A 24,546-nucleotide genomic window follows, 5' to 3' on the forward strand; every position below is an offset into this window, starting at 1 on the left:
AAATCCTGATGTTGTCACAACACACTGCTTTCTTCACAGAGAGGTGCTGATGTCAAAAACTCTTGGAGATGAAATGAAAAAGTCATGGATGATGCTTCAAAAATGGTTGACTTTATTAAACAAAGACTAGGTTACTTGAGAATGTTTAAAAAAGTGTGAAAACCTGGACAAGGAGCACACCAATTTCCCCCACATACAGAAATCTGGGGGGATTATCAGAGGAAGAGTTCTCAGCAGGATGTCTGAGCTGCAAGGTGAATTGCAGGAGTACTTGCAAAAAAATAGTAGGCCAGGTTTTGCTGAGTGCTTTGACGATGAAGAATGTCTGCAGAAACTAGCCTACTTAGCAGACACTTTTCATCATATGAACCAGCTGAACAAGTTTCTGCAAGGTGCTGGAGAAAATGTTTTGACTTAAACTGACAAAACTCTTGGATTTAAAAGGAACTGAATTTTTGGAAAAATCATGTTGCCAAAGGAAATCTTGAAATGTTTCCAATGCTGCTTGGGCTTGAGAATGAGCAAGGATCAGAAAGTCTCGAGTCTTATTGAAAACCCCCTGGAATAACTGCAGAACAAAACTGAACAGTATTTTTCCTCCCTTTCAACACAAGTGTATGACTGGGTGAGAGACCCTTTCTCTGAATCTTCTGCTCAGCCTGAGAACTCGACTTTGAGAGAAGAGGAGGAACTTTGTGAGATGCTGTCTGATCGTGCACTCAAGATGGGATTTACTGACCTGCCCCTGGACAAGTTCTGGATTTCTGTGAAAGAAGAGTATCCTGCCATTCATAGGAAAGCAAGGAACATTTTGCTCCAGTTTTCAACTTTTTACATATGTAAGCAAGCTTTTTCTTGTTTAACAAGCAACACGAGCAAGAATAGAGACTGTTTCCTTTCAGATGAAGGTGAAATCTGTGTGTGCTTATCTGAAGTTTGACCCAGAATTGAGTATTTGTGCAGCAAAAAACAAGCACAGGTTTCACATGCTAGGCCTGTATTTAAGCCTGATCATGTCACTTAGTAAGAAATTTTTTTTCAAATTCTTGTATAAAATTGTGTCTTAGGCTATATTTTCATTCATATTGCACTGGCTTACAGTTTTCAGTAGCTTTACTCTTCAAAGTTGTCAATAAATTTTCATATTATAAATAGCTCTAATTAAAATCAATTTACAACCTTTATTTCTATTAAATTTACTGAGCCTTGAGTCAGTTTACTAATTTACGTCAGTTATTTAACAGAAATTTATTACCGTAGATTCCGGACTACAGAGCGCACCTGATTTTAAGCCGCTGGCACTAATTTTAGAAATAAAATCATTTTTTTAAATGTAAAGGCCGCACCGGATTTTAGGCCGCACCGGATTTTCGGCCGCAGGTGTCCCACGTTGTAATATGAGATATTTACACAGAAAGATATTACACGTGAGGATTTTTTTAACTTTTAATTAAATCCATATGGTAACAAAAACAAATACATATTGCAAATGCTTTTTTTCGAACCGTGCCCGTACGCGGCTACTTTTAAATATACGTTGCGTATACTTCTTTACTGAACAACATTCCAATATCTCCTAACGACTGGTAAAAAATATATATACTGCAGCCTACCAGGAAAAGTTATTGATACCTTTAACTTAAAAGCAGATTTCGCTCGGATCCAAAGCCGCTCGCGGAATCCGCTCCCTCCCTCCGTCCCGTTTCATCGCAAACGGCATTTTCCCACAAGACACCGCGAAACCGGGTGTGACGTCATAGCATCCCGCGATGTAGTACAGAAAACAAATATAGTTTAAACTAAGTAGGGTAGGTAGCACAATGCTTCGAGTGTTTTCCATGTTGATGAGGGTGAGTACAAATGACTGATTTACAATAATTTAATTGTGAAAGTGCGCTTGATTTATCGTACAATTTCATTGGACCTCTGTGAACTACTCATCAATTTTATTGGTCTACTGTTACGAGGCAAAATGTTTACGAGGCGGCATGAAAAAAATCATGCATTAGCCGCTTTGGATTATTGGCCGCAAAGTTCAAAGCTGTTCAAAATGTGGGAAAAAAGTAGCGGCTTAAAATCCGGAATCTACGGTATGTTTGCCTTATGAATTTTTAAAAGTTATGAAAGGGAAAGAAAGAGATTAATTTCAAGAATGGTAAACTAAGCTTAACTGCCTGCTTTTTCTACAAAGATTGGCTAAAAATTTATTCTCTACTGAAAAGAGCATTGACAATTTTTTTGGATTATTATATCTACAACTTACTGATCACACCAACGTACTGAGGCTGTAGAAATAATAATTTTTATCAGGAAATCCCTGAGACCTGAAAATTAATTCAAGGGTTCCTTCAGAGTTAAAAGTTTGAGAAAGGCTGATCTAGCCTGTGCGTGTTTGGAAGTTAAGCACTTGTCTGCCAAAGTGAATACAGATCTGAGTTAAGATGAGATGTATTTATTCAGATTTTTGACGTTGTGTATAAGGTACAGGATTGGCGGGATTCTAATGTTTGTATTTTTTTTCTAATTGCCACTACTGAATTGGTTTTGTATATTTTGTTTTATTTATTTTCATATTGCATATGTAACTAATTGATACACAAGTGTGTGGATGGAAGTTAAGCTTTTGATAGTTTCTTTCTACATTAAAATATCTCAGACATATAAAGGAATTAAAGACTTGAAAAAGTATTTGTTGTTCTGAGTGTGTGTTCTTCCCAGGCTACAAAATTTGGTAGCAGCAGTGGGGTAATTCCAAGCCAGTTTAGAGGGTTTTTGATGTTTGTATGCAGTACAATATACAATACATAATAGGGTAGTGGTGAAGGACAGGACAGTCGTTCCCGTGAGACGGTGTCATGTGGAGACCATGGTAGAGTCTTGATGCCGGGTTGGGACATCAGGGACTGAAGCCAGGATGTAGAACTGTGACAGTGATCCAGAGCAACTGCGGCCGTGAAGTCATCGTGTTTTCAGCAGGAGATGTCAGCAACCCCTTTTCCAGGCTTGTCACAGAGACCCTTTAAGGACTTGAGTTTTCATAATGTTACATTCAAAGGATGAGCAAACTAAACCTCATTTTAGTGAACAAACTAGAGAGATGCGTGGTCGGTATGAGGAAGCCATGGCAACTGTTGATAAATTAAGCAGAATTTCTTATGTATACATTCCAAAGGGAAAGACACATCGCTCCATTTACGGGGGATGCTGAGAAAGATGGGAGGTCTGTTGATGACTTTATTGAAGAAATCGATCGTGTACTTCATGCTGGAAATTAGACTGACCAGGATCAGTATGATTTTGTTATGTCACTGCTCGGTGTGCAGCTCTAGAAGAAGCACTGATGTGCAGTGATGACCAGGCTAATGACTTGATCACCTGTCTCAGGGAGGCTTTTAGAGACAAGCATAGTGCACCCCAGCTGTTGCATAGCTTCTATATCACAAACAGCACGATGAAGACAAAAAAGAGTTTTCACATGCCCCAGCCCAAGCACTTAACTTTCAACTGAACTGTTCCCCTGATGCTCCGGCCAATGAAAGGGTGGAGTTCAGAGATCAAATTATAGACGGGATCAGAGATCTTTCCCCTGGAAGGGAGCTCCACTGATCTGTGCGGAATAACCCTGGATCCTCGAAGTTAGAAGTGCGAGAGGAGGCTCATCTGGTTTTTAAGAGTCCTCAGGAAATGCAAAGACTGCAAAGTTAAAGTGTGGCAGTAGCTCAGGAATCCAAGTCTGCCACTCCAGACAATGTCCTTATAGTAGTCGCAGAGCAGGGCAAAGCCATTAGTGAGTTGACTCAAGCAGTGAAAGATCTTACTGTACAGAGAGGTGTTGCATATGCTATTCGCAGTAGACCCAAATTGCAGCCTAGAATCACAGAGGATGGGCAACCAGTATGTTTCAAGTGTCAGGTGGCGGGGGGGGGGGGGGGGTCACGTGGTCAAGAATTGCCCACAGAAGTGAAGTGCGAGTGATGTACAGCCGGCATCTTCCAGCCCTCGTTGTTGTGAGTCGGGCAATTCGGGGCAACCTCATAGATAATGTACAGCCATCCCGTGACCAGTTGCTGCAATTTGCCTTAGGACCATGTACTGTCATTGAGCTTAAGATATCAGGTGTCACTGTCCGTTGTCTGTTGGACACAGGTAGTCAAGTGAGCACCGTGACTGAGCAGTTCCTTCGAGAACACTTGAATGGAGAGGATGAGGATATGTTGTCCACTGCCGGCTGGCTTAGGTTAACAGCCACCGACAGTCTTGATATTCCTTACCTTGGGCATCTAGAGCTGGAAGTTCAAGTGATGGGCATGAAAATACCCAATTGTGGCTTTCTAGTCATCAGAGATCCTGTTAGCATTGAACAACCCATCCCATGCATTGTAGGCATGACCATTATAAGCCAATGTAGACAACTTGTCTACGCAGGATTTGACACGACTCTAGAAGGAAAGTTGGATTCTGGCTGGAGAGATGATTTCTGAAAGTGCAGATGTGAACTACTGAAAAGAAAGCCGTCGTCCGAGTATCAGGAAAAGATACTGAGCACATACCTGCTGAATCTGTAGTTACCATTGTGGCTAGGAAGGCCACTGGAGATGTTGGTTGTGACCATAAGATGTTACCTGAGCCACTTAACACCCCTCTACCGGGTGGTCTAGTAGTTATTCCCATGCTCGTTGACTCTCGTAGTCGTACAGTACCAGTTCAGGTTTTAAACCTCTCTCAAGAGGATGTATGGCTCTCACAAAGACCCGGCTGGGTATACTGTCAAAGTTAGAGTGTGTAGATAGTGATCAGCAATGTGCTGTAAGATTTCAGCGGATCTCAGCTGGCATTGAACAAGTGACTGTTGGTGTGAAGGAGGAGGGTAGTAACCACAAGTTAAAGTCAATTCTAGACAGGCTCGACATTGGGGTAGTGAAGAACAACAAGCTCAGCTAAGAGCTTTACTGGCTAAGTACCTGGATATCTTTGCAGATGAAGATGAAGACCTTGGGTACACCGACAATGTCAAGCATGAAATTCAATTAATTCTTCATGAGCCCATTTTACAGCCACACCGTCATGTTCTGCCCAATCAGTATAGTGAGGTGGAAGAGCACATCTCAAAGTTGTTGAAGAAGGGTGTGATTCAGGACAGCAATAGTGTGTATGCCTCACCTGTAGTGTTGGTACAGAAGGCTGATGGCAGCATAAGACTGTGTGTAGATTATTGGAGACTGAATCTCAAGACCAAATAGGACACGACCCCATCCCACGTATTGATGAGAGTCTTGATGCTCTGCGGGGAGTGCAATCTTTCTCAACAATAGACCTCACGAATGGTTACCACCAAGTAGTGGTAGAAGAGTGTGATAGGCATCAGACTGCTTTTCGTCCCTGTTTGCTCTATATGAATATCTTCACATGACATTTGGAGTCTGCAATGGGCCGATGACTTTTCAAAGACTCGTGCAGGCAACCATGAATGACTTAGTCTTCCAAATTATGCTTGTGTACCTGGATGATATTCTGATGCATTCACAGACTTTCCAGGGACACTTGGAGAGGCTTGACACTGCGCTTCAGCACCTCAAGGAAACTGGTCTGAAGGTGAAATTAGAAAAACGTCATTTTCTGCGGTCAGAGGTAAAGATCTTAGGACATGAGACATCAACCAAAGGGATTGACACAGATCCCGAGAAGGTCTCGGCTGTTCAGCAATGGCCAGTACCATCTACAGACAAAGACTTAAGATCATTTATCAGTGTTTGCAGTTCTTATCGACGGCTCATTCAGGGATTCTCAAAGATTGCAGGTCCGCTGCATGATGTAGTGAATTTGTGTTTTAATGCAGGGAGTCCGAGTAAAACAAACCAGCTGTTAAAACAGTCTTGGACAGAAGAATGTCAAACTGCCTTTGACTTGCTCAAAGAGAAACTAGCCATTTCACCCATCCTCAGCTCTGCCGATTTCACACACCCTTTCATTGTGGAGACTGATGGCAGCATAAGACGGTGTAGATTATTGGTGAATGGATCTTAAGACCAATAATGATGCATTCCTGCTGCTGTGTATTGATGACAGTTCCCAATCCCACGTATTGATCAGGGAGTGTAAGGAGTTACTGTGTTGTGTAGTTGAGGATGAGAAGCACGGGGAGTGTTATCAGCTTCTGCTACCTACCAGCTTGAGGGGTAAAGTGTTTGGGTATGTACATGACTCTATGGGGCATCAAGGCATAGAGCCTACTCCACACCTGTTGAGAAGCAGATGTTTTTGGGTGGGCATGCACGAGGATGTGTCATGGTGGATCAAAAATTGTCCACATTGTGTGTTAACTAAGATGTCTATAGCCTGGAGTAGGTGCTAGACAGTACATATACTGTGGAGCCTTTGGAGGGAGGGTCTATCAGGAGGGTGAATAGGGTAGACATCAGGCCCTGTGAGAACCTTCCCACCCCAGCTCCTCAAAGGAGACTATAAACTCATGTCCCTGGGATATGAATCAGATTCTGAGGATTTAGAGAATGAGGTGATATTGGTAGAAGATGTGTCAGAACAGGGTGTACAGAATCTTGACTCCAGCCTTGACAGCATATCTTCTGGAACTGTAAGAATGTCTGGAACTGAGACTGTAGCGCCAGTGACTGATGATACAGGGTCAGATGTTGGTGGCCCTCCTGTTGTAGTACCCCACAGGAGTAAAAGAGTAAATGCTGGACAGCACTCTAATCCACATCACGAACCAAGGTCAGTCCGAGATGTGGCCTCCATAAGTCCTGCAGCAGTGTCACAGATACTGGCCGGTCGAGGTTCAGTTCCATTCAGAGAAGCAGTTAAAGAGGTTAAAAATATCTTTGCAGTGAGCGAGTAATCGAGGATGCTTACCTGTTTGCGGGGAGAATGTAACCAGGTGTCTGTTGGAAATAATTTTTTATTGATAAAAGTGTATTTGTGCATTCACCCTAGTAACTTTAAAATAGCTGCCTGTGTCCTTAAGAGAAAACAGTGACATCAATATGCACATGTGGAGTAGAAAGAACAGTTACAATGTTCTGCAAAGACAAAGATTGAGTGCTGGGAGCTGCTTTTCCCAGATTTTCGCGAGTAAGGTATCGGCAGAGGATGGTGTGGTTGTGCAAGGTTCCTTATCGGCTGAGTACCGTGAGCGAGGAAAACTCGTTTCAAAGTGAGAGACATCTTAGTTATCTTATTCATATTTTCGATGTTGTATACAAGGTACAGGGTTGATGGGATTCTAATGTTGTTCGTATTGTTTTAGAAGTGCCACTTGGTTTTGTATATTTTGTTTATCTTTTATTCATACTGCATACATAACTGGTTGACACACAAGTGTGTAGACTGAAGTTGTTTTTATTTTGATACCCTCTTTCTGCATTAAAATATTTGAAACAGATAAAGTAATTAAAGACCCAAAAAGGTATTTGTTGTCCTGAGTGTGTATTTTTCCCAGGCTACAAAGTAAATCACTCTTGGGTTCCTGTTGACCTACATTCCACCTCGTTTGTTTTCATTCACCAGGATGCACACCAACATCCCCTTAGGCCCCCTTACGAGGGCCCATTCTGCATTTTGGAATGGAGGGAAAAGACTTTTATCATTGATAAGAGGGATAAACCTGAACATATTCAAGAATATCGCCTTAAACCAGCCCACTGAGATTTGGAGTATTCCACTGCCATGCCCCTGTCATCACCTCTGGACGAGCACAGGACACGAGCCGGGCTGCTGATCCGAGCTTCAGACAGGCTCACAATGCTGGTTTTAGTTAATCCCAGAGGAGCCTGTGTAGGGTAACGTGATTGGCAGAAATGTACATAATTCAGAACCATCCACATTGAGTTGGGGTTTCACTTTAAGAGGCTGGTTTGATGAGATGACATTGTTATGTAAAGAGTTTTAGCACGTTTGTGTGTTGGTTTGGGAATTCAATAAAATGTGTTATGGGTTTCATTAAACATAAAATACCTCACTTCATTTTATTTGTGATAACCTACATTAATCCCTCATCTGAGTGTCTGCTGTGGTGGAGCCTCCATCTGCACTCCCTCAAATGAGAGATGCAAGTGTGGGTGTGTCCTCAGTGAAAAATGGCTTTAAACGCCCATCGTCAGATCTGGCTGCACCCTATTCAGCATCATCAGGTCCTGCTCTCCTTCGCCAATTGTTTATTCAAAGTCTATGCAGAAACGCAAAGAGAACCCCTAATTCACCACTGTTTCCACAATTCACCATGCTGAAATATTCTAACAATGTGCACTGAACCCATGAATGGCTGGGATTCAGACTGTGCATCTGCCCCTGTAGTTTCCCTACTTCCCTTTGCCCACTGGACCAACCCTCCCAAATGTCCCTCGATGCCCTGGTGTTGAAATTGCATTGAGTCTGGATTCTATCCATTTCTTTTTCATGCTCAACCCTCCTTCTGTTAGATCCTGTTCATCACCAACCTCCTCTCCTGGTTCCAATGTTAATGCCATTGCTAATAGTTCCCTCTCCTCAGGTATTGTTCCTCACCCTTTCACATCTCCCATCACCAGCTCTGTGCACAAAACAAAAGGCAAGACCCCACTTTCCGTACCACATGGAAGGAGGCCATTCAGCCCATCTATACCAGTTCACTCAGCTCTCCATTACCGATAACTTCTTCTTGAAACCATTTCTCTCCACATCCACATCAAGTCTACCATAATTATGCTACTGCAATTGACAGAAACCAGGTAACCTAGCAACCCATCTTTCTGGGCTCTGTGCCCATGAACATTGAGAGTTGTCAGTTCCTGTTCATGCCCTCTCCAAAAACACTGCTGTAAACATTTCTAGACTGAATACCATTTCCTCCTTTGTGTATCCAAGGAGACCGGTGATATCTTCCTGTGACCCAGACCTTTCTTCTTCACTGTCAGCCAAATTGCTGATATTGTGATCAACAGGAAACTTCCTGATTGTGTTCCTCAATTCAAGTTCAGATCATTGACATGCTCCTCAAACAACAAGGGACCTGTTACTGAGCCCTGCTTAACTCACCACACATTGCCCTCCAGACACTGAAACTCCCATTGATCCTCACTGTTTGCTTCCTCCTTCTGAACCAATTTTTATTCCAACACCAACTTTTCTTGGATCCCATGGACATTTAGTTTCTTGAGTACGCCATGAGGAACTTTAACAAAACTTTGCTAAAATCCATGCCACGAGGAGGGGCTTTACCACTCTCTCACCTCCCCTTCATCAGGATTAATGAGCAACTTTCAAGTTATTGTCATTCAACCGTATACACATGTATACCATCAAATGAGACCACATTCCTCTGGATTAATGTTCACAACACAGGACATGTAACTCACGTGCATAACACAAAGTAATATCACCACAAATAAATTAACCAATAACAAGGTGCATATATAATACAACTGAAAAATAAACAGTATAACACTACTGGTGCTCCATACACGATGAGACCTGGGTGGTGACACGAAGTTCAATAGTTTTACGACCTGGAGGGAAGAAACTGTTTCTCATCCTAACAGTTCTTGTCCTAATGCTACGGTACCTCTCGCCTGATGGTAGAGGATCAAATAGATTACTGGATAGATGGGAGGGATCACTGACAATGCTAAGTGCCCCGTGTATGTAACACTCCTGATAAATATGTCTACTGGGTGAAAGAGAGACCTCAGTGATCCTCTCAGCAACACTTGTGATCCTTTGTTGGGTTTGTCTTCAGATAACTTGCCATTCCCGTCCCAGACAGAGATGCAGCCGATCAGGACACTCTCGATTGGGGTCCTGTAAAAACTGGTTGTCATGGGGGATGGGGGTGGGGGGTTAGACACAATCTCCTCAGGGAATGGAGATGCTGCTCTGCTTTCTTATCCAAAGAGGTGGTGTTGAGGGACCAGGTAAGATCATCAATTTTTTGCTCTCTCAGAAATTTGGTGCTCCTACCTCTACCCATGGAGGAGTGGTCCCTCACTCCTCACTGCCACATCATGAGTCACATCACCTTTGACAATATAATGCGTGTAACACAATTGAGTTGAGACATTTTCCCCTCAAGTACCATCTCTGACTCTGGAATCGTTCCAGCAGTGGTGTTACTGTGAAGCACCACTCCACAACTGGGCAAAAATACATGGTAATTTCATCCCTCATGTCTCAGGGACCAAGAGTTGTAGGTTGATTTTTCTTTTAAAATTAACTGCAATTTCCTTGGAGAGATGACTGAAGTTTAAACACAAGTGTAGATAATAACACTTACCTCCATACCATAATATTTTGCACCAAGGAATCACAAATGACATAAAAGCCAATGGAAACAACACGGCCATTGCGATTGACGCAGCAAATGTGACAGTGTCCTCGCTGTAAAAACCTGCAATTACAAATACATTCAAATCAGCAAACATGCAACAATACACCAGAACAATGAGCAGGAGAGCTGCCAATTGTTGCCACAACCAATTTGTTCCCCTTATCTCCTGCAGGGAAGAGATGTGCTCATCTTGTCAACCTTGACTTCTGGTCTGAACCAACTGACTCTACCTGCTGTGCTGGGTAAACAAGCCACTGATTTGTTACACTGGCCAAGAACAGACTGACTCACTCTCTCTTCCTCAGTCAGTATTTCCCTGTTACCTGCTGCCAATATTCTGCACTGGGTGCTCATTCTGGTGTTGAGACGGCCAAATCTTGATGCATTCACTATCAGAAGCCCCTGCCCCTCCTCCATCCCTTCCTCTCATCGACCACTCTCCTGTCCGATTGGATTCATTTGGCAGCCATTTGTCTTTTGCACCTATTACCTCTCAGCTTCTCACTTCACCCCTCCCCCACCCACCTACCTCCCCCTCCACATGGCTTCACCTTTCACCTTGTACTCTTTCCCCTCCCCACTATGTTCCTATTCAGGCTCTTTCCCCTTTCTTTCTGGTCCTGATGAAGGGTAGCCCGAAACATCAACTCTTTATTCCTTTCCATAGGTGTTGTCAGACCTCCTGAGTTCCTCCTGCATTTTGTGTGTGTTTCTCTGGATTTCCAGTATCTGCAGAATCTCTTGTGTTAAGGACCACAATCCATTGTTCTTTTGCAATAAATTAATAAACATAAGAAAATAAGAGGGGAGTCGGCCACTCAGCTCCTTAAACCTGCCCCACCATTCAATACAATTGGAGCTGATGTGCCCCAGGCCCCATCTCCTCTTCTGTCCCAGTCCCACACAATCCCGAATTCCCCAATCTTTCAAATATTTATCCATCTCCTCTTCTGTCCCAGTCCCACACAATCCTGAATTCCCCAATCTTTCAAATATTTATCCATCTCTTCTTTAAATACCTCCCAATGCTTGTGGTGGGAAAACCCACTGATCCCAGGTATTACTCATATGGATCACTTCTGGTCTGTTCATGGAGTCAGTGCAATTGTTCTGAAACAAGGGGACCAGAACTATACACTGTACCAACTGGACTCCCCAACACCTTGCACAACTGTAACAATACTTCCCCATTTCTAAACTCCAAATCCCTTGCAATTAAGGTTTATATGTCACCCCTGTTCCTGATTACTTGCTGCACCAGATCTTTTGTGATTCCTTTCTAAGAACATCTTGATCCCTCTGCAATTCACTCATTTACAATTCCTCACCATTTACATAACAGTCTGATTCCTCTTCCTCAAGGGTTCCGCCTCACACTTCCTTGTATTAAACTCCATGTGCTGAGTTATTACCCACTCACTGAATCTATCGATATCCTATTGTACAGTTCGAATTCCCTCATTGGAACTTGCTTTTCTTCCAGTTTTGATGATTTTCAATATCTGTTCATTACATTATATTAATCAATCATTAGAACTCTGCTCCCCCATGGGGATTGGATCACTGGTGCTTTTAGATATTTACTATTTAGAATCTATCAGCTCTGTGTTTAATAATAAATAAAAAAGTTGGAAACACACAGCAGTTTGTATAGCATCTGTGGAAGGTGAAACAGAGTTAATATTGCAGGTCCTGGACTCTCTCAGAATAGGGAGAATGACTTTTTGATAGCTGTTTCAGCAGCGCCCTATCGGAGAGACTGTGTCAGACCACTGCAGCACAGCAAAAGCTCCTTTGCCCATCTAGTCTGTGATGAACTACTATTTTGCCTCATCCCACAAAACCACACCTGTTCCACTGTCCTCCATACTCCTCCCACCCATATTTGTCCAAATTTCTCTTAAATGCTGAAACCAAACCATCATCCACCATTTCCCTTGGCAGCTTGTTCCATCTACATTCTCACCACCCTCTGTGTGAAGAACTTCACCTTAAACATCTGACTTCCACCCTTAAGCCATATCTTCTAGTTCTCAGTGGAAAAGGCCTGTTTGCATTTATATACACCCCTCATAACTTTGTACCCCTCTATCATAACTCCTTTGGTCTCCCATGCTCCAGGGAATATGATCTTAACCTATTCAACCTTACCCTCTAATTCAGGCCTGCAAATTCCAGCAACGTCCTTGTAAAGTTTCTTTGCATTATTTCAATTTTATTGATATCTTTCCTATGGGTAGGTGATCAGAACTGAACACAATACTCCAAATTAGGCCTCATCAATGTCTTGTGCAACTTCACCCAGCTCCTGTATTCAATACTTTGATTTATGAAGGTGAATGTGCCACTCGTTTTGTGACCCGACCTACCCGTGATCTTATCTATCTGAAGGAGGTTACTGTTGCTTTTAGCAGACGGTGCATTAAAATGGGCGACTGAGAGATGGAATAAAGAGTATCAAAATTAGATAGCGGAATTTGAAATCAATGCTCTAAGATGGAAGAGAATGATGCCTTACAAATCTGAGTGCACAAAACTGTGACAGAGCAAGGTACAGACCATCAGGAAACATTGCAGAGAGTATATTTTCATTGAGAAGGGGTATTGATTCGGATTATCAAAGAACCCCAGCCAGACAGTAGCAACGAGAAACATAAGTAGAGTCCAACTGCTGTGCAAAGTATTCCTATAATCAGCCCGCAGATAGAAACAGCAAGCTGGCTTGTATCCAGTTCTTCAGCACTACTTTGCTCTTCTGGTTCCCAGTAAATTACTTTTTCCTCTTTGCTGATGTTGCGGAGCACTCTACAAGGGTACATGTCACCATCTGCTGACTGGATGTATGTGTAGTGGAGCACTTGAAATCGCCTATCTTTGCCATATGAGAGGTGTGAGGAGTTAACTTCACCATTGGCAGGCTTCTTGTTCTTCTGTAACGTTACAAATAGGGCCGGTGGGAAAATGCTGCTGATGAAACAGGTCAAAGTGTTTACCTTCTCGAAGACAACTGGTTTCTCTGAGTACAGACAGAGCTGACCAATTTCGTTTGGGGGAAGCGAGTTGTTGGTTAACTCCACCACCCCATTCACCAAGTACTTTACCCATGCAAACACACTTCCTGCTAATAGCCTATCCATAGGTAAACGGAATGAGTCTAAGCTAGACAAGTGAAACTGAGCACTCGGTAATGTGGTGTCATAGTGAACAATACTTCTATCCAGCATCTTCAACTCAGCTCCGCCCTCTGGTAGGCTGGGCTCATCTCTAATGAAGAAGGTGACTGCCAACATACCTGTCTTGGCCTCCGAGTTGCGAGTCTCTGAATGAGTGATGAGGAGCAGGAGGAGTGCCCAGACTGCGGGATACCGACGCATGGTCGCGTCTGTCCCAAAAGCACAGAGCGGCGGGAGGCAGGAGGAGACGACACCACTGCCATTCTCCCCTCACACCATACCGCCCTAGCCCCAGGACTGAAAGCCCCTCCTTTTGAGGCAACGCCGACGAGAGTGAGAGAGTGGCCCGCCCGGCTGTTGGACTGGAAGCCTGAGAGAACATAGTTCACTCCCGTTCACCCATTGTGCAGAAAATGCAGTGTCTCATGGCAGTTTGGTACTTTGGGCAGCGCCCAACCAGAATTCAGGATTCATTGGCATGAACAAATTAGAATGAGGCAGTGGCTAGTGGAGCGGCCATCGTTGGAGTGGTCAGAGTTAGAGTGGAGATTTTGAGGCTTTAGCTCTTCAAGGCTTCAATGAGGAGAGGCTTCAGTCAAAGGCAGCAAAAACAAAGCTGCAGGTAGAGTTTTCATTTACCCCACATTTTATTGTTTTTCCTTCTTTATGGTTGGTCAATTAGTAACAGTAGAGATGCCAGGCAGGATAGTGGAATGTTCCTCTTGTGGGATGTGGGAAGTCAGGGAGACCTTCAGTGTCCCTGACAACTACACCTGTGAGAAATGTTTCCAGCTATAACTTCTCACATGCTGTGTTAAGGATTTGGAGCTGGAACTGGAAGAACTCTGGATCATTCGGGAGGATGAGGGGTTGATAGATAGGACATATCGAGAAGTAGTTACACCCAAGGTGGAGAACACGGGAAATTAGGTGACAATCAGGATGAGGAAAGTGATTAAACAGCCAGTGCAGAGTAACCCTGTGGCCATCCCCATCAACAACAGGTACACCACTTGGATACTGTTGGGGGGGGGGGGGGGGGGGGATGACCTAGCAGAGGAAAGTCACAGCGGTCAGGTCTCTGGTACTGAGTCTGGCTCTGTAACTCAGGAGGGAATGAGAGAGAAGGGGTGAACCGTGGTGACAGGGGATTCATTTGTTAGGGAACAGAAGGGAGGTTCTGTGGACAAGAATGAGATTCCCAGATGTTATGATGCCTCCTGGGTGCCTGGGTCCAGGACATCTTGGATTAAGTCCTCAGCATTCTTAAGTGGGAGGGTGGACAGCCAGAAGTTGTGGTCCATGTAGGTAGGAAAAGTGAAAAGGTTCTGCAAAGTAAGTTCCGGAGTTCAGTGTCAAGTTAAAGGCAGAACTTCCAAGGTTGTGATCTCAGGATTGCTAATGAGAACAGAAATAGGAAGTTTATACAGTTTAACACGTGGCTAATGATTTGGTGTAGGAGGGAGGGCATCAGATTTTTGGAACATTGGGCTCTCTTCCAGGGAAAATGGGACCTGTACAGAAGTCACAGTTTGCACCTGAACTGAAGGGGGACTGATAACCGAGAGGGTAGGTTTGCGAGTGCTGCACGGGGCTGGGGAGGAGTTGTTAAACTGGAGTTGTATCTGGATGGGAACCAGAGTGTCAGAACAGACAGTGGAGAGGTTGTGGGGACAGACGGGAATCAAAAGTTTGAGCATGGTGCGACTGATGTCCTGAGCTGTGTATAATTCAATGTCAGAAGTATCATAGGAAAGGCAGATGAGCTCACAGCATGGATCAACACCTGGGAATATGGTATTGTAGCCATTAGGGAGACTTGGTTGCAGGAGGGGCAGGACTGGCAGCTCAATATTCTGGGGTTCCGTTGTTTTAGACACAACAGAGTGGGAGGGATTAAAGGAGGAGGGGAAATTTTACTATTCAAGGATAATATCCTGGTAGTGTTCAGCCAGGCCAGACTGGAGAACTCATCTAGTGAGGCATTATGGTGGAACTGAGGAATAAGAAAAGTGTGAACACGTTAATGGGGCACATTACAGATTATACAAATGTCCGTGGGATTTAGAGGAACAAATTAATGGAGAGATCGCAGACTGTTGCAAGAAGTATTAGGTTGTTATAGCTGCTGATTTTAACTTTCAATACATTGACTTGGACTGCCATAATGTCAAAGTGGATAGTGAATAGAGTTCGTCAAATCTGTTCAGGAAATTTTCTTAATCAGTACTAGAAGTCCCAATGAAAGAGTGTGTGATCCTTGATCTGCTGTTAGGGAATGAGATAGGAAAGGTGACAGAAGTGTGTGTAGGAGAACACTGTGCATCTCGTGATCACATTGTCATTAGTTTCGAATAAATCTGCAGAAAGATAGCTCTGGTCTGCAGGTTAAGATTCTAAATTATAGAAAGGCCAATTTTGATGGTATACGAGTAGATCTAATAAGTGTGGATTCGGACAGTATGTTTTCTGGCAAATGTGCACTTGGTAAGATGGAGGCCTTCAGAAATAAAGTTTTGAGAATACAAAGCTTGTATGTGCCTGTCTGAATAAAAGGTAAAGATAACAGGTGTGGGGAACTTTGGTTTTCAAGAGATATTGTGGCCTTGTTTAAGAAAAAGAAAGAGATACATTGCAGGTACAGGCAGGTAAGAACAAATGAGATGCTCATGGAGTATAAGAAATGAGAGAACAGTTAAGAAAGAAATCAGGAGGACTAAAAGAAGGCTTGAGGTTGCTTTAGCAGACGAGGTGAAGGAGAATCCTGAGGGACTCTACAAATATGTTCAGAGCAAAAGGATTTCAAGTGACAAAATTGGGCCTCTGGAAGATCAGAATGGTAATACATGTGTGGAGCCAAAAGTAATAGAGGAGATCTTAAATGCATATTTTACATCTGTATTTACTCAGCAGACAGACACAGAGGCTATAGAAGCAAGGCAAAATGGCATCAACTTCATGGACTCTATACAGACTACAGGTAGTAGATGGTTGCCTGTCTGACCAGAGACCTGTGACCAGTGGAGTGCCGAGGAATTGGTGTTGGGTCCATTGATTGTCATCTATATCATCTATCTGGATGATAATGTGGTAAACTGGATCAGCAACTTTGTGGATGACAGCGATATTGTGTGTGTAGTGAACAGTGAGGAAAGCCATCATGGCTTGCAGTGGGATCGAGACCAGCTGGAAAAATGGGCTGAAAAATGGCAGATGGAATTTAAAGCAGACAAGTGTGAGGTATTGCACTTTGGTAGGATCAACACAGTGAATAGTTGGACACCGAGGAGTTTGGTAGATGAAAGGGATCTGGGAATACAAGTCCATAATTCATTGGAAGTGGCATCACAGATTGATAGGGTCATCAAGAAAGCTTTTGGCACATTGACCTTCATAAATCAGAGTATTGAGTGCAGGAGATGGGATGGTACGTTAAAGTTGTACAAGGCATAATATGGAGTACAGTGCGCAGTTTTAGTCTCCTACCTACAGGACAGCTGTAAATAAGGTTGAGAGAGTACAGAGAAATTTTATAAGGATGTTGCCAGGTTTGGAGGTCCTGAGTTATACAGAAAGATTGAAAAGGTTTGGACTTTATTTTTGGAGCTCAGAAGATAGAGGACATTTGATATAAGTATACAAAGTTATGAATGGTATATTTCAGGAAAGTATCAGGCTTTTTTCACTGCGGTTGGATGGAATTTCAACTAGAGGTCATGGGTTAATGGTGAAAGGAGTAAGGGGAACACAAGGGGAAACTTCTTCACTCAAAGGGTCACGAGAGTGTGGAATGAGCTGCCAGCACAAGTGACGCATGCAACCGTGATTTTGGCCTTTAAGAGAAGTTTGGAGAGGTACATGGATGGTAGGGGTACTGCGGTCTATGGACCCAGTGCTGCTTGATGGAAGTAGGTTCCTTAAATTGCTCAGTATGAACTAGATGGGCCAAAGAGCCTGTTTCTGTGCTCTATGACTATAACAGAGAAGATGGGGCAGGGATGGGTGGATCAAAGGGAATATCTCTGATACGCTGAGTTATTGTTGCAATTAAAAACATAAAGCTTCTTTGTCAGTGTCACACATCACAAATAACAGGGCTGTAGGACATGACTTGTCAATAGAGAGAGAAAAAACATGAGGCAATATCAGCTGGATGACTGGTAGAAATGGCTAGTTCTGACAAAGATAAACAGAGAAAGCAAGTTACCAAATGTTACTGAATTCAATACCGAGTCCAGAAAGGAATGACATGTCCTGAGGTTATGTCCTGAGATTATGAACAATCTGACTTTGTATAATTTGTCTATAATTGCCTGAAATTTTGTGTGGCCAGTTGTTCTGAACAGAGATTTAAACTAAAATGGACATTCAGATATTTTAAACCTGCAACAGGTTTCCCAGTCCTCAGCTGTGGGGCCAAGGACTGTATGTGTTTGTGGTCCAGATGAAGCAGCTCACAATGTTCTGACAGAGACACTTCATTCTATCTCTCTGCTCAGTACCAAGTACATCATTTCATGTAAATACAGAATTATGTTCGAGTACTTACCGGGAATCCAAGTGCTGATAGAAATGCCAAGTAAGAATACCAGGTTAAAGAAACCAGTTTGGAAGATCATCCAAGCTAAAAAAAGGAAATTAAAACCATTTGAAATTCTCAGAATCAGAATTCAGACTCAGGTTAATCATCACTGATACATGTCATGAAATTTGTTGTTTTGTGGCAACAGTACAGAGCAATAAATAAAATATACTCTAAATTACAATGAGATATATAGTTGTGTAAAAAGAGAAAAAATAATGAGGTTATCTTCATGGGTTCACAGACCATTCAGAAATCTGGTGACAGAGGGGAAGAAGCTGTTACTGAATCTTTGAATGTGTGTCTTCAGGCTCCTGTGCCTCCTCCCTGATGGTAGTAATCCCCCTGAGTTACAATCTACACAACTTATTCAAAACTTGCATCAATGAAGTGCTGCAGTGAACAGAGATGAACCTGGGCTTGGTCAGGTTCATTGTGATATTCAGTGTCCTAACATGAGGCAATCAAACAGCTCAGAACTGGACCAGACATTCAAGCATTGGACTGAAGGAGGTTCAGAGAGCTCTCACACACTGGCAACAAGTGGAGAGACCAGGGAGGGACCAAAAGCATCTTCTGGTTCCCTCTGGAAACACTACATTTGATAACTTACTGACCCACAGGTATCACATGTGGAAATGACAGGTACTCTGTAGTTTGTCCGTGTTTACATCCAGTGGATGGGATATCAGACCACTGTAAATCAGTTCTGCTGAATTATCCCAGTGACCTGGAGGACTGTAATTAAACATTTTGCCAGTGACTGAGTTCCATGTCTGACAGTACAGCCTGTTCTGATGCAGAGAATCACAACATCACTGTTTCCAGCTGTTCAATGGCATCGGACAGTGTTCTGGTTCAAATTGAAAACTGAACTCCACGAGGGTGCAGGCTGAACAGTCCACATGCTGGAACATTTTATGTAGACGTGTTGAAAGATTATCCTGAATGTAAAAATAATCCCTTAGTTCCATCCTTTAACTTTTGCAGCAACTTATCAGGATGCCATGATGGTTGTGATCGAGATCATACATCTGTCTCTGCTCCTTCAATCTGCCCACAGGATCAACCCTTCGAAATGTTACACATCACTCCAGTACTGAAAATTGTATCTGTCTCCAGATTCATCTGTCTCTATATTCTACCCCATCTCCTTGCCAAGTTTCACATCCACACATCACCCTCACCCATACTCTCCTGCCGTTTCTTGGTATCTTTGTATAAAGCAATCACGTTTGCTGTAGTCCAATTTAATGGAAACTTTTCAGAATAGGGGGAACATTTAAATTGCTGAATGAAATATGTCATTAGCTGCCTCTTTTAGATCCCATGATGAGGTCCATCTGGATATCCAACTTGTCAGATGTCAGCTCCAACAATTGGCTCAGTATTTCTTCCCTGGTGATTGTCATTTTCATAGATTTGTTGCCCGACACTGGTTCTCACTCAGATTACAGCTCAATGCTCATCAATACTTTCAGAAACCTCTTTGACTTTCCAACTCACTTCCCCTTTCCTCTCTGCAGTCTATAAACCTTTTTATTTCTGTTCTAATCCCCTCCTCCTCAGCAAGCTTGATCTTTGTGCTTTCATCAAATTGTTCTTAAACTCTGAATTTACCCCACTAAAGCTCACCACCTTTCCTTAATCCTTCAAACTTTTCTTTGACACCCCACTGTCTGACCAAGCCTGGGGTCATCTGCCCTCATCTTGCTTTACTTGGCTTGGTGACAGACTTCATTTGGTCATTTGCCTGTGAAACTGTACTGTACAAACATTGATTCTATTCTTGGACAACTTTAGTCCGTACGGTGAAGTAGATCTCAAAGTGAACTTCGCCAGGCCTTGCTTGAATTAGGCAATGAGGAAGGACTATCTGGAAGGTGCTGTTGAAAACAAAACTATTACAAATATCCAGGAAAGATTGGTGAGAAGCCTGCTAACACTGAATTCTATTGAGGGTCAGAGGGATACCTATCATGCAAACACCTCACCATCACTGGGATAAAGGGGATTCTGTCCCTCGTTACTCAGCTGATTTCATTTTGAAGTTGAACAACACCACATGTCAAACACCAGACAGCTGAGATAGCTTCCCCTCAAACTGACTTCTTCTAAAGATCCCTCTGGAGTCAGGTAAGAGATGGTATCACTGTGACCAACACTTCACAACTGGGTGAAAAATGATGCTGTTTCATCCCACAGGTCACAGTGTGTCGGGGTTGGGGTGGGGTTCTGTGATTTTGGGGGCTTTGGGTTGGGGGATGATTTTTCAAGTTTTTCATTTCATTAATGTCTTTATTAAAATTAGTCACAAATTATTTGCAGAGATAACCGGATCTTATACACAGAGGGAAATTACACAAAGTCACATACCTGTATGAAACATCTTCTTGTAGATCAAGTAAAACAGAAGCATAACATTCACCAATGGCAACATCAGGCCAATGAACCGCAAGGAATAAAATAAAGCATCCTTGATGGAATCACCTGCAAGAGAAAATAAATTCAAATAAGAAAACATGTAACAATTCCCCAGAGAAATGACCAGAACAGCTGCACAATGTTGCAAACAGCCAAACTGTTCCACTTTCACCCTACAGGGACGGGCATGTGCCAACCTCTGCCCAGTCTTATCGACTGCATGTCCTGTACGGTGGGAAACCTGGAACAGACAATTCACGACCTTGATCAGTTGTCCTCAGAGGTCTCCAGTCCAATTTTTCCAGGTCACCTCCTGCCAATATTCTGCACCAGCTGCTCCCATACTCCATCCAGTATTTGATTTTGATGTCCCAACTTCCACAACAATTGGTTATGGAGTTACCCCACAATTTCACTGGAAAGTCACTGAAACTCTCAACCTCTGACTCGATTCCACATTTTCTCACAAAAGTTCTCCCACTCATTTAGCCAGAGGAGCTCAGGCTGATATCCACAATCTGGTCAGGGGCACATTCGAGGAGAGAAAGTCTCCTTGTGAAGGGCAGGTTGATGCCCAGACAGCTGACTGACACCTGCACATCAGACTTATTGTCACCAGCTACTTTATTTCAGATATCAGGGTCTGATGTTGCATCGTGCCAGGAACAGGAGTGTGTCTGACAGCTCTTTACATTCTTCATATCGTTTCAATGACGTCACACAGGAACTGAAAAATTCAGCCAACTCCTGTGAGTGGGGGCAGAGTGAACTCCACGTGAGAAACAGAACCTGTAATCTCACAGCATCTTTTACCAGTCTCTGGTCCAGACAGTGAAGTACTTTCAGTGCAGTCACTGTTGGAGGGAATGAGACTCAGTTTGTACTGAGTAAGGCTGAACAAACAGTCATGTAAAAGCTGGCTTTGTGATGTTGGTTATCAGAATTATTTTTCCGATACTGGGGAGAAATCCTTTGTTCTTTTGGAAATAACACTGAAGGATCATTTACACCTTCCCGAAGAAGTCAGATGGGACTCTGGCTTAATGTCTTATCCAAAAGTGGAGATCTCTCAATGTACAACACTTCCTCCACACTGGTTCTGAGAATGTGGGTGATGCTGGTAAAGCCACAGATATTCCCTGTCCGTTTACCCTGACAGGGGGATGGTGAGCCTCCCACTGGAACCTCTGTTGTTCCCATGGTGATGCTGGGTGTTGGTCTGTTGTTTAAGAGGGGCAGCAAGGACAAGCCCCGGAACTACAGCCTGGTCAGCCTGACATCAGTGGTGGGGAAGTTACTGGAGGGAATTCTGAGTAATAGGATCCACCAGGATTTCATTAGACAGAATCTGATTAAGAGGAGACATCATAGCTTTATGTACAGGAAGTCATGGTTGATGAATCATTCAGAGTTTTTTTGAAGAGATAACCAAAAGGGTAGAGAGGACAATGAATGTTATCTATTTTGACCTGATCCTGACATGAACCCAGGGGTTTCCAGGAGGATTCAAAATTGGCTCTGAGATAGAAAATTGTTTTCCATTATATAAGCTGGTGGCGCGTGGTGTGATGCAGGTGTCAGTTAAGAGAGTCTTGTTTTTTATATATTTTTATCAGTAAACGCAAGGCTTGATCAGTAAGTTTGCATATTACACAAAATTAGGAGTTGTCGTTGATAGTGAGGGCGGCTATTGTGGGTTGCAGGGGGATTTTTGACCATTTAGGGAAGAGGGCTGAGTCAAATGGATTTCAAATCTAATGGAACCTTCTCCCAATCAAGAGAACTTGAGAAAATTAATACCGATCATAAATTACAACTCTAGTTTGTTCTTTTAGACCCCAGGATGAAGTCCATCTTGACCTGGGACTCGGCAGATGGAAGCTCTGACAATGTGCTCAGTACCTCTTCCCTGGTGATGGCAATGTACCCAGTTTACTGTCCCACATGGTTCTCCCTCAGACAATGGCTCAATATTAAAATGCTGATCTGTTCTTTCAGACCCCTCTGACTTTACATTTCACTCCCCGTCTCTTTCAGTCTACAATTTTCTGTATTTCTGCATCCCTTTCCTCCTGTCCACCTGAGACAACCTGATCATCATCACTTTGTGCTTTGAGCTGTCTTGTTCCTTATCTTGAATTTACTCCCAATAAAGCTCTCTATCCCTCCCTGATCCATTAAACTCTTCTTTAATGCACAACTCCCTGACCAAACCTGGGGTCATCGGCCCTTTTCCTGATTCCTGTCTCTCGGTGACAGACTTCATTTGGTAATTAGTCTGTGAATCAGCAGAGAACATTTACACTACAAACACCAGTAGCTACTGGTACTACTCTTGGATAACTATAGTCTGTGTGGGTAAGTTATTTTCAAAGTGAACTTAGCCAGGACTTGCAAAAGTTAGGCCACGAGGAAGGAATGTCAATATTTTGAACTTTGAATGGTTTATAACTTAAGGCGGAAGAGGGAGAAGGTGGTGTTCCCTTGCATTAATTGATTGGAAGGTGTTGTTGAAAACAAAAATCAGAATCACGTTTATTATCACCGACGTGACGCGAAATTTGTTAACTTAGCAGCAGCAGTTCAATGCAATATATAAAGTATAAAAACAAGTGTACTTTATCCAGTATATCTATACTGAATAGATTAAAAATCGTGTAAGAAAACCAGGAATACTATATATTAAAAATAAAGTAAGATAGTGTCCAAGGGTTCAATGTCCATTTAGGAATCAGATGGCAGAGGGGAAGAAGCTGTTCCTGAATCACTGAGTGTGCGCCTTCAGGCTTCTGTATCTCCTCCCTGATGGTAGCAGTGAGAAAGGGGCATGCCCTGGGTACTGGGGGTCCTTAATAATGGACTCTGCCTTCTGAGACACCGCTCCCTGAAAATGTCCTGGGTACTTTGTAGGCTGGTAACCAAGATGCAGCTGACTAAATTTACAAACCTTCTGCAGTTTCTTTTGGTCCTGTGCAGTAGACCACCCCACCTTCCCCCACCAATACCAGACAGTGATGCAGCCTGTCAGAATATTCTCCACAGTACTTCTATAGAAGTTTTTCAGTGTATTTGTTCACATACCAAATCTCTTCAAACTCCTAATACAGTATCAGCACTGTCTTGCTTTTTTTTATAACTGCATCAACATGTTGGGACCAGTTTAGATCCTCAGAGATCTTGACACCCAGGAACTTGAAGCTGCTCACTCTCTCCACTTCTGATCCCTCTAAGAGGATTGGTATGTGTTCCTTCGTCTTACCCTTCCTGGAGTCCACAATCAGTTCTGTCATCTTACTGATGTTGAGAGTCAGGTTGTTGCTGCGACACCACTCCACTAGTTGGCATATCTCACTCCTGTACACCCTCTCGTCACCACCTGAGATTCTACCAACAATGGTCGTATCATTAGCAAATTTATAGATGGTATTTGAGCTACGCCTAGCCACACAGTCATGGGTATATAGTGAGTAGAGCAGTGGGCTAAGCACACACCACTGAGGTGCACCAGAGCTGATTGTCAGCGAGGAGGATATGTTATCACCAATCTGTACAGATTGTGGTCTTACGGTTAGGAAGTCGAGGATTCAGTTGCACACAGAGGTACAGAAGACCAAGTTCTGCAACTTTTCAATCAGGATTGTGGGAATGATGGTATTAAATGCCGAGCTATAGTCGATGAACAGCATCCTGACATAGGTGCTTCTGTTGTCCAGCTGGTCTAAAGCCGTGTGGAGAGCCATTGAGATTGCATCAGCCGTTGACCTATTGTGGCAAAAGGAAAATTGCAACAGGTCCAGGTTCTTGCTGAGGCAGGAGTTCAGTCTCGTCATGACTAACCTCTCAAAGCATTTCATCACTGTCGATTTGAGTGCTACTGGGCGATCATCATTAAGGCAGCTCACGTTATTCTTCTAAGGCGCTGGTATAATTGTTGCCTTTTTGAAGCAAATAGGAATTTCTGCCCGTAGCAGTCAGAGATTGAAAATGTCCTTGAATACTCCCACAAGTTGGTTGGCACAGGTTTACAGGTACTCCATCAGGACCTTACA

General features: G+C 43.1%; 2 protein-coding genes across 2 annotated transcripts in view; both read right to left on the reverse strand.

Moving 5' to 3' along the window:
* Positions 1–24,546, reverse strand: part of LOC140717281 (uncharacterized) — a 149,350-nt gene that overhangs the window by 63,752 nt on the left and 61,052 nt on the right. Inside the window, exons 9-11 of the mRNA XM_073030716.1 lie at positions 20,450–20,563; positions 18,041–18,115; positions 10,265–10,378 (exon numbers count right to left, since the gene is read on the reverse strand). Of these exons, the coding sequence (XP_072886817.1) occupies positions 10,265–10,378; positions 18,041–18,115; positions 20,450–20,563 (303 nt within the window). The remainder of the gene's footprint in view (positions 1–10,264; positions 10,379–18,040; positions 18,116–20,449; positions 20,564–24,546) is intronic.
* LOC140738393 (RLA class II histocompatibility antigen, DP alpha-1 chain-like) lies at positions 12,907–13,692 on the reverse strand. The gene has a single exon (XM_073065634.1). It carries the CDS (start codon positions 13,690–13,692, stop codon positions 12,907–12,909), a length of 786 nt encoding a protein of 261 aa, XP_072921735.1.

The sequence above is a fragment of the Hemitrygon akajei genome, chromosome 2, assembly GCF_048418815.1.
Source record: "Hemitrygon akajei chromosome 2, sHemAka1.3, whole genome shotgun sequence".
Classification (NCBI taxonomy): domain Eukaryota; kingdom Metazoa; phylum Chordata; class Chondrichthyes; order Myliobatiformes; family Dasyatidae; genus Hemitrygon; species Hemitrygon akajei.

What these genes read in the sequence shown, in the direction of transcription:
- LOC140738393 (XM_073065634.1), bottom strand. Translation starts at nt 13,692, where the DNA reads ATGCGTCGGTATCCCGCAGTCTGGGCACTCCTCCTGCTCCTCATCACT.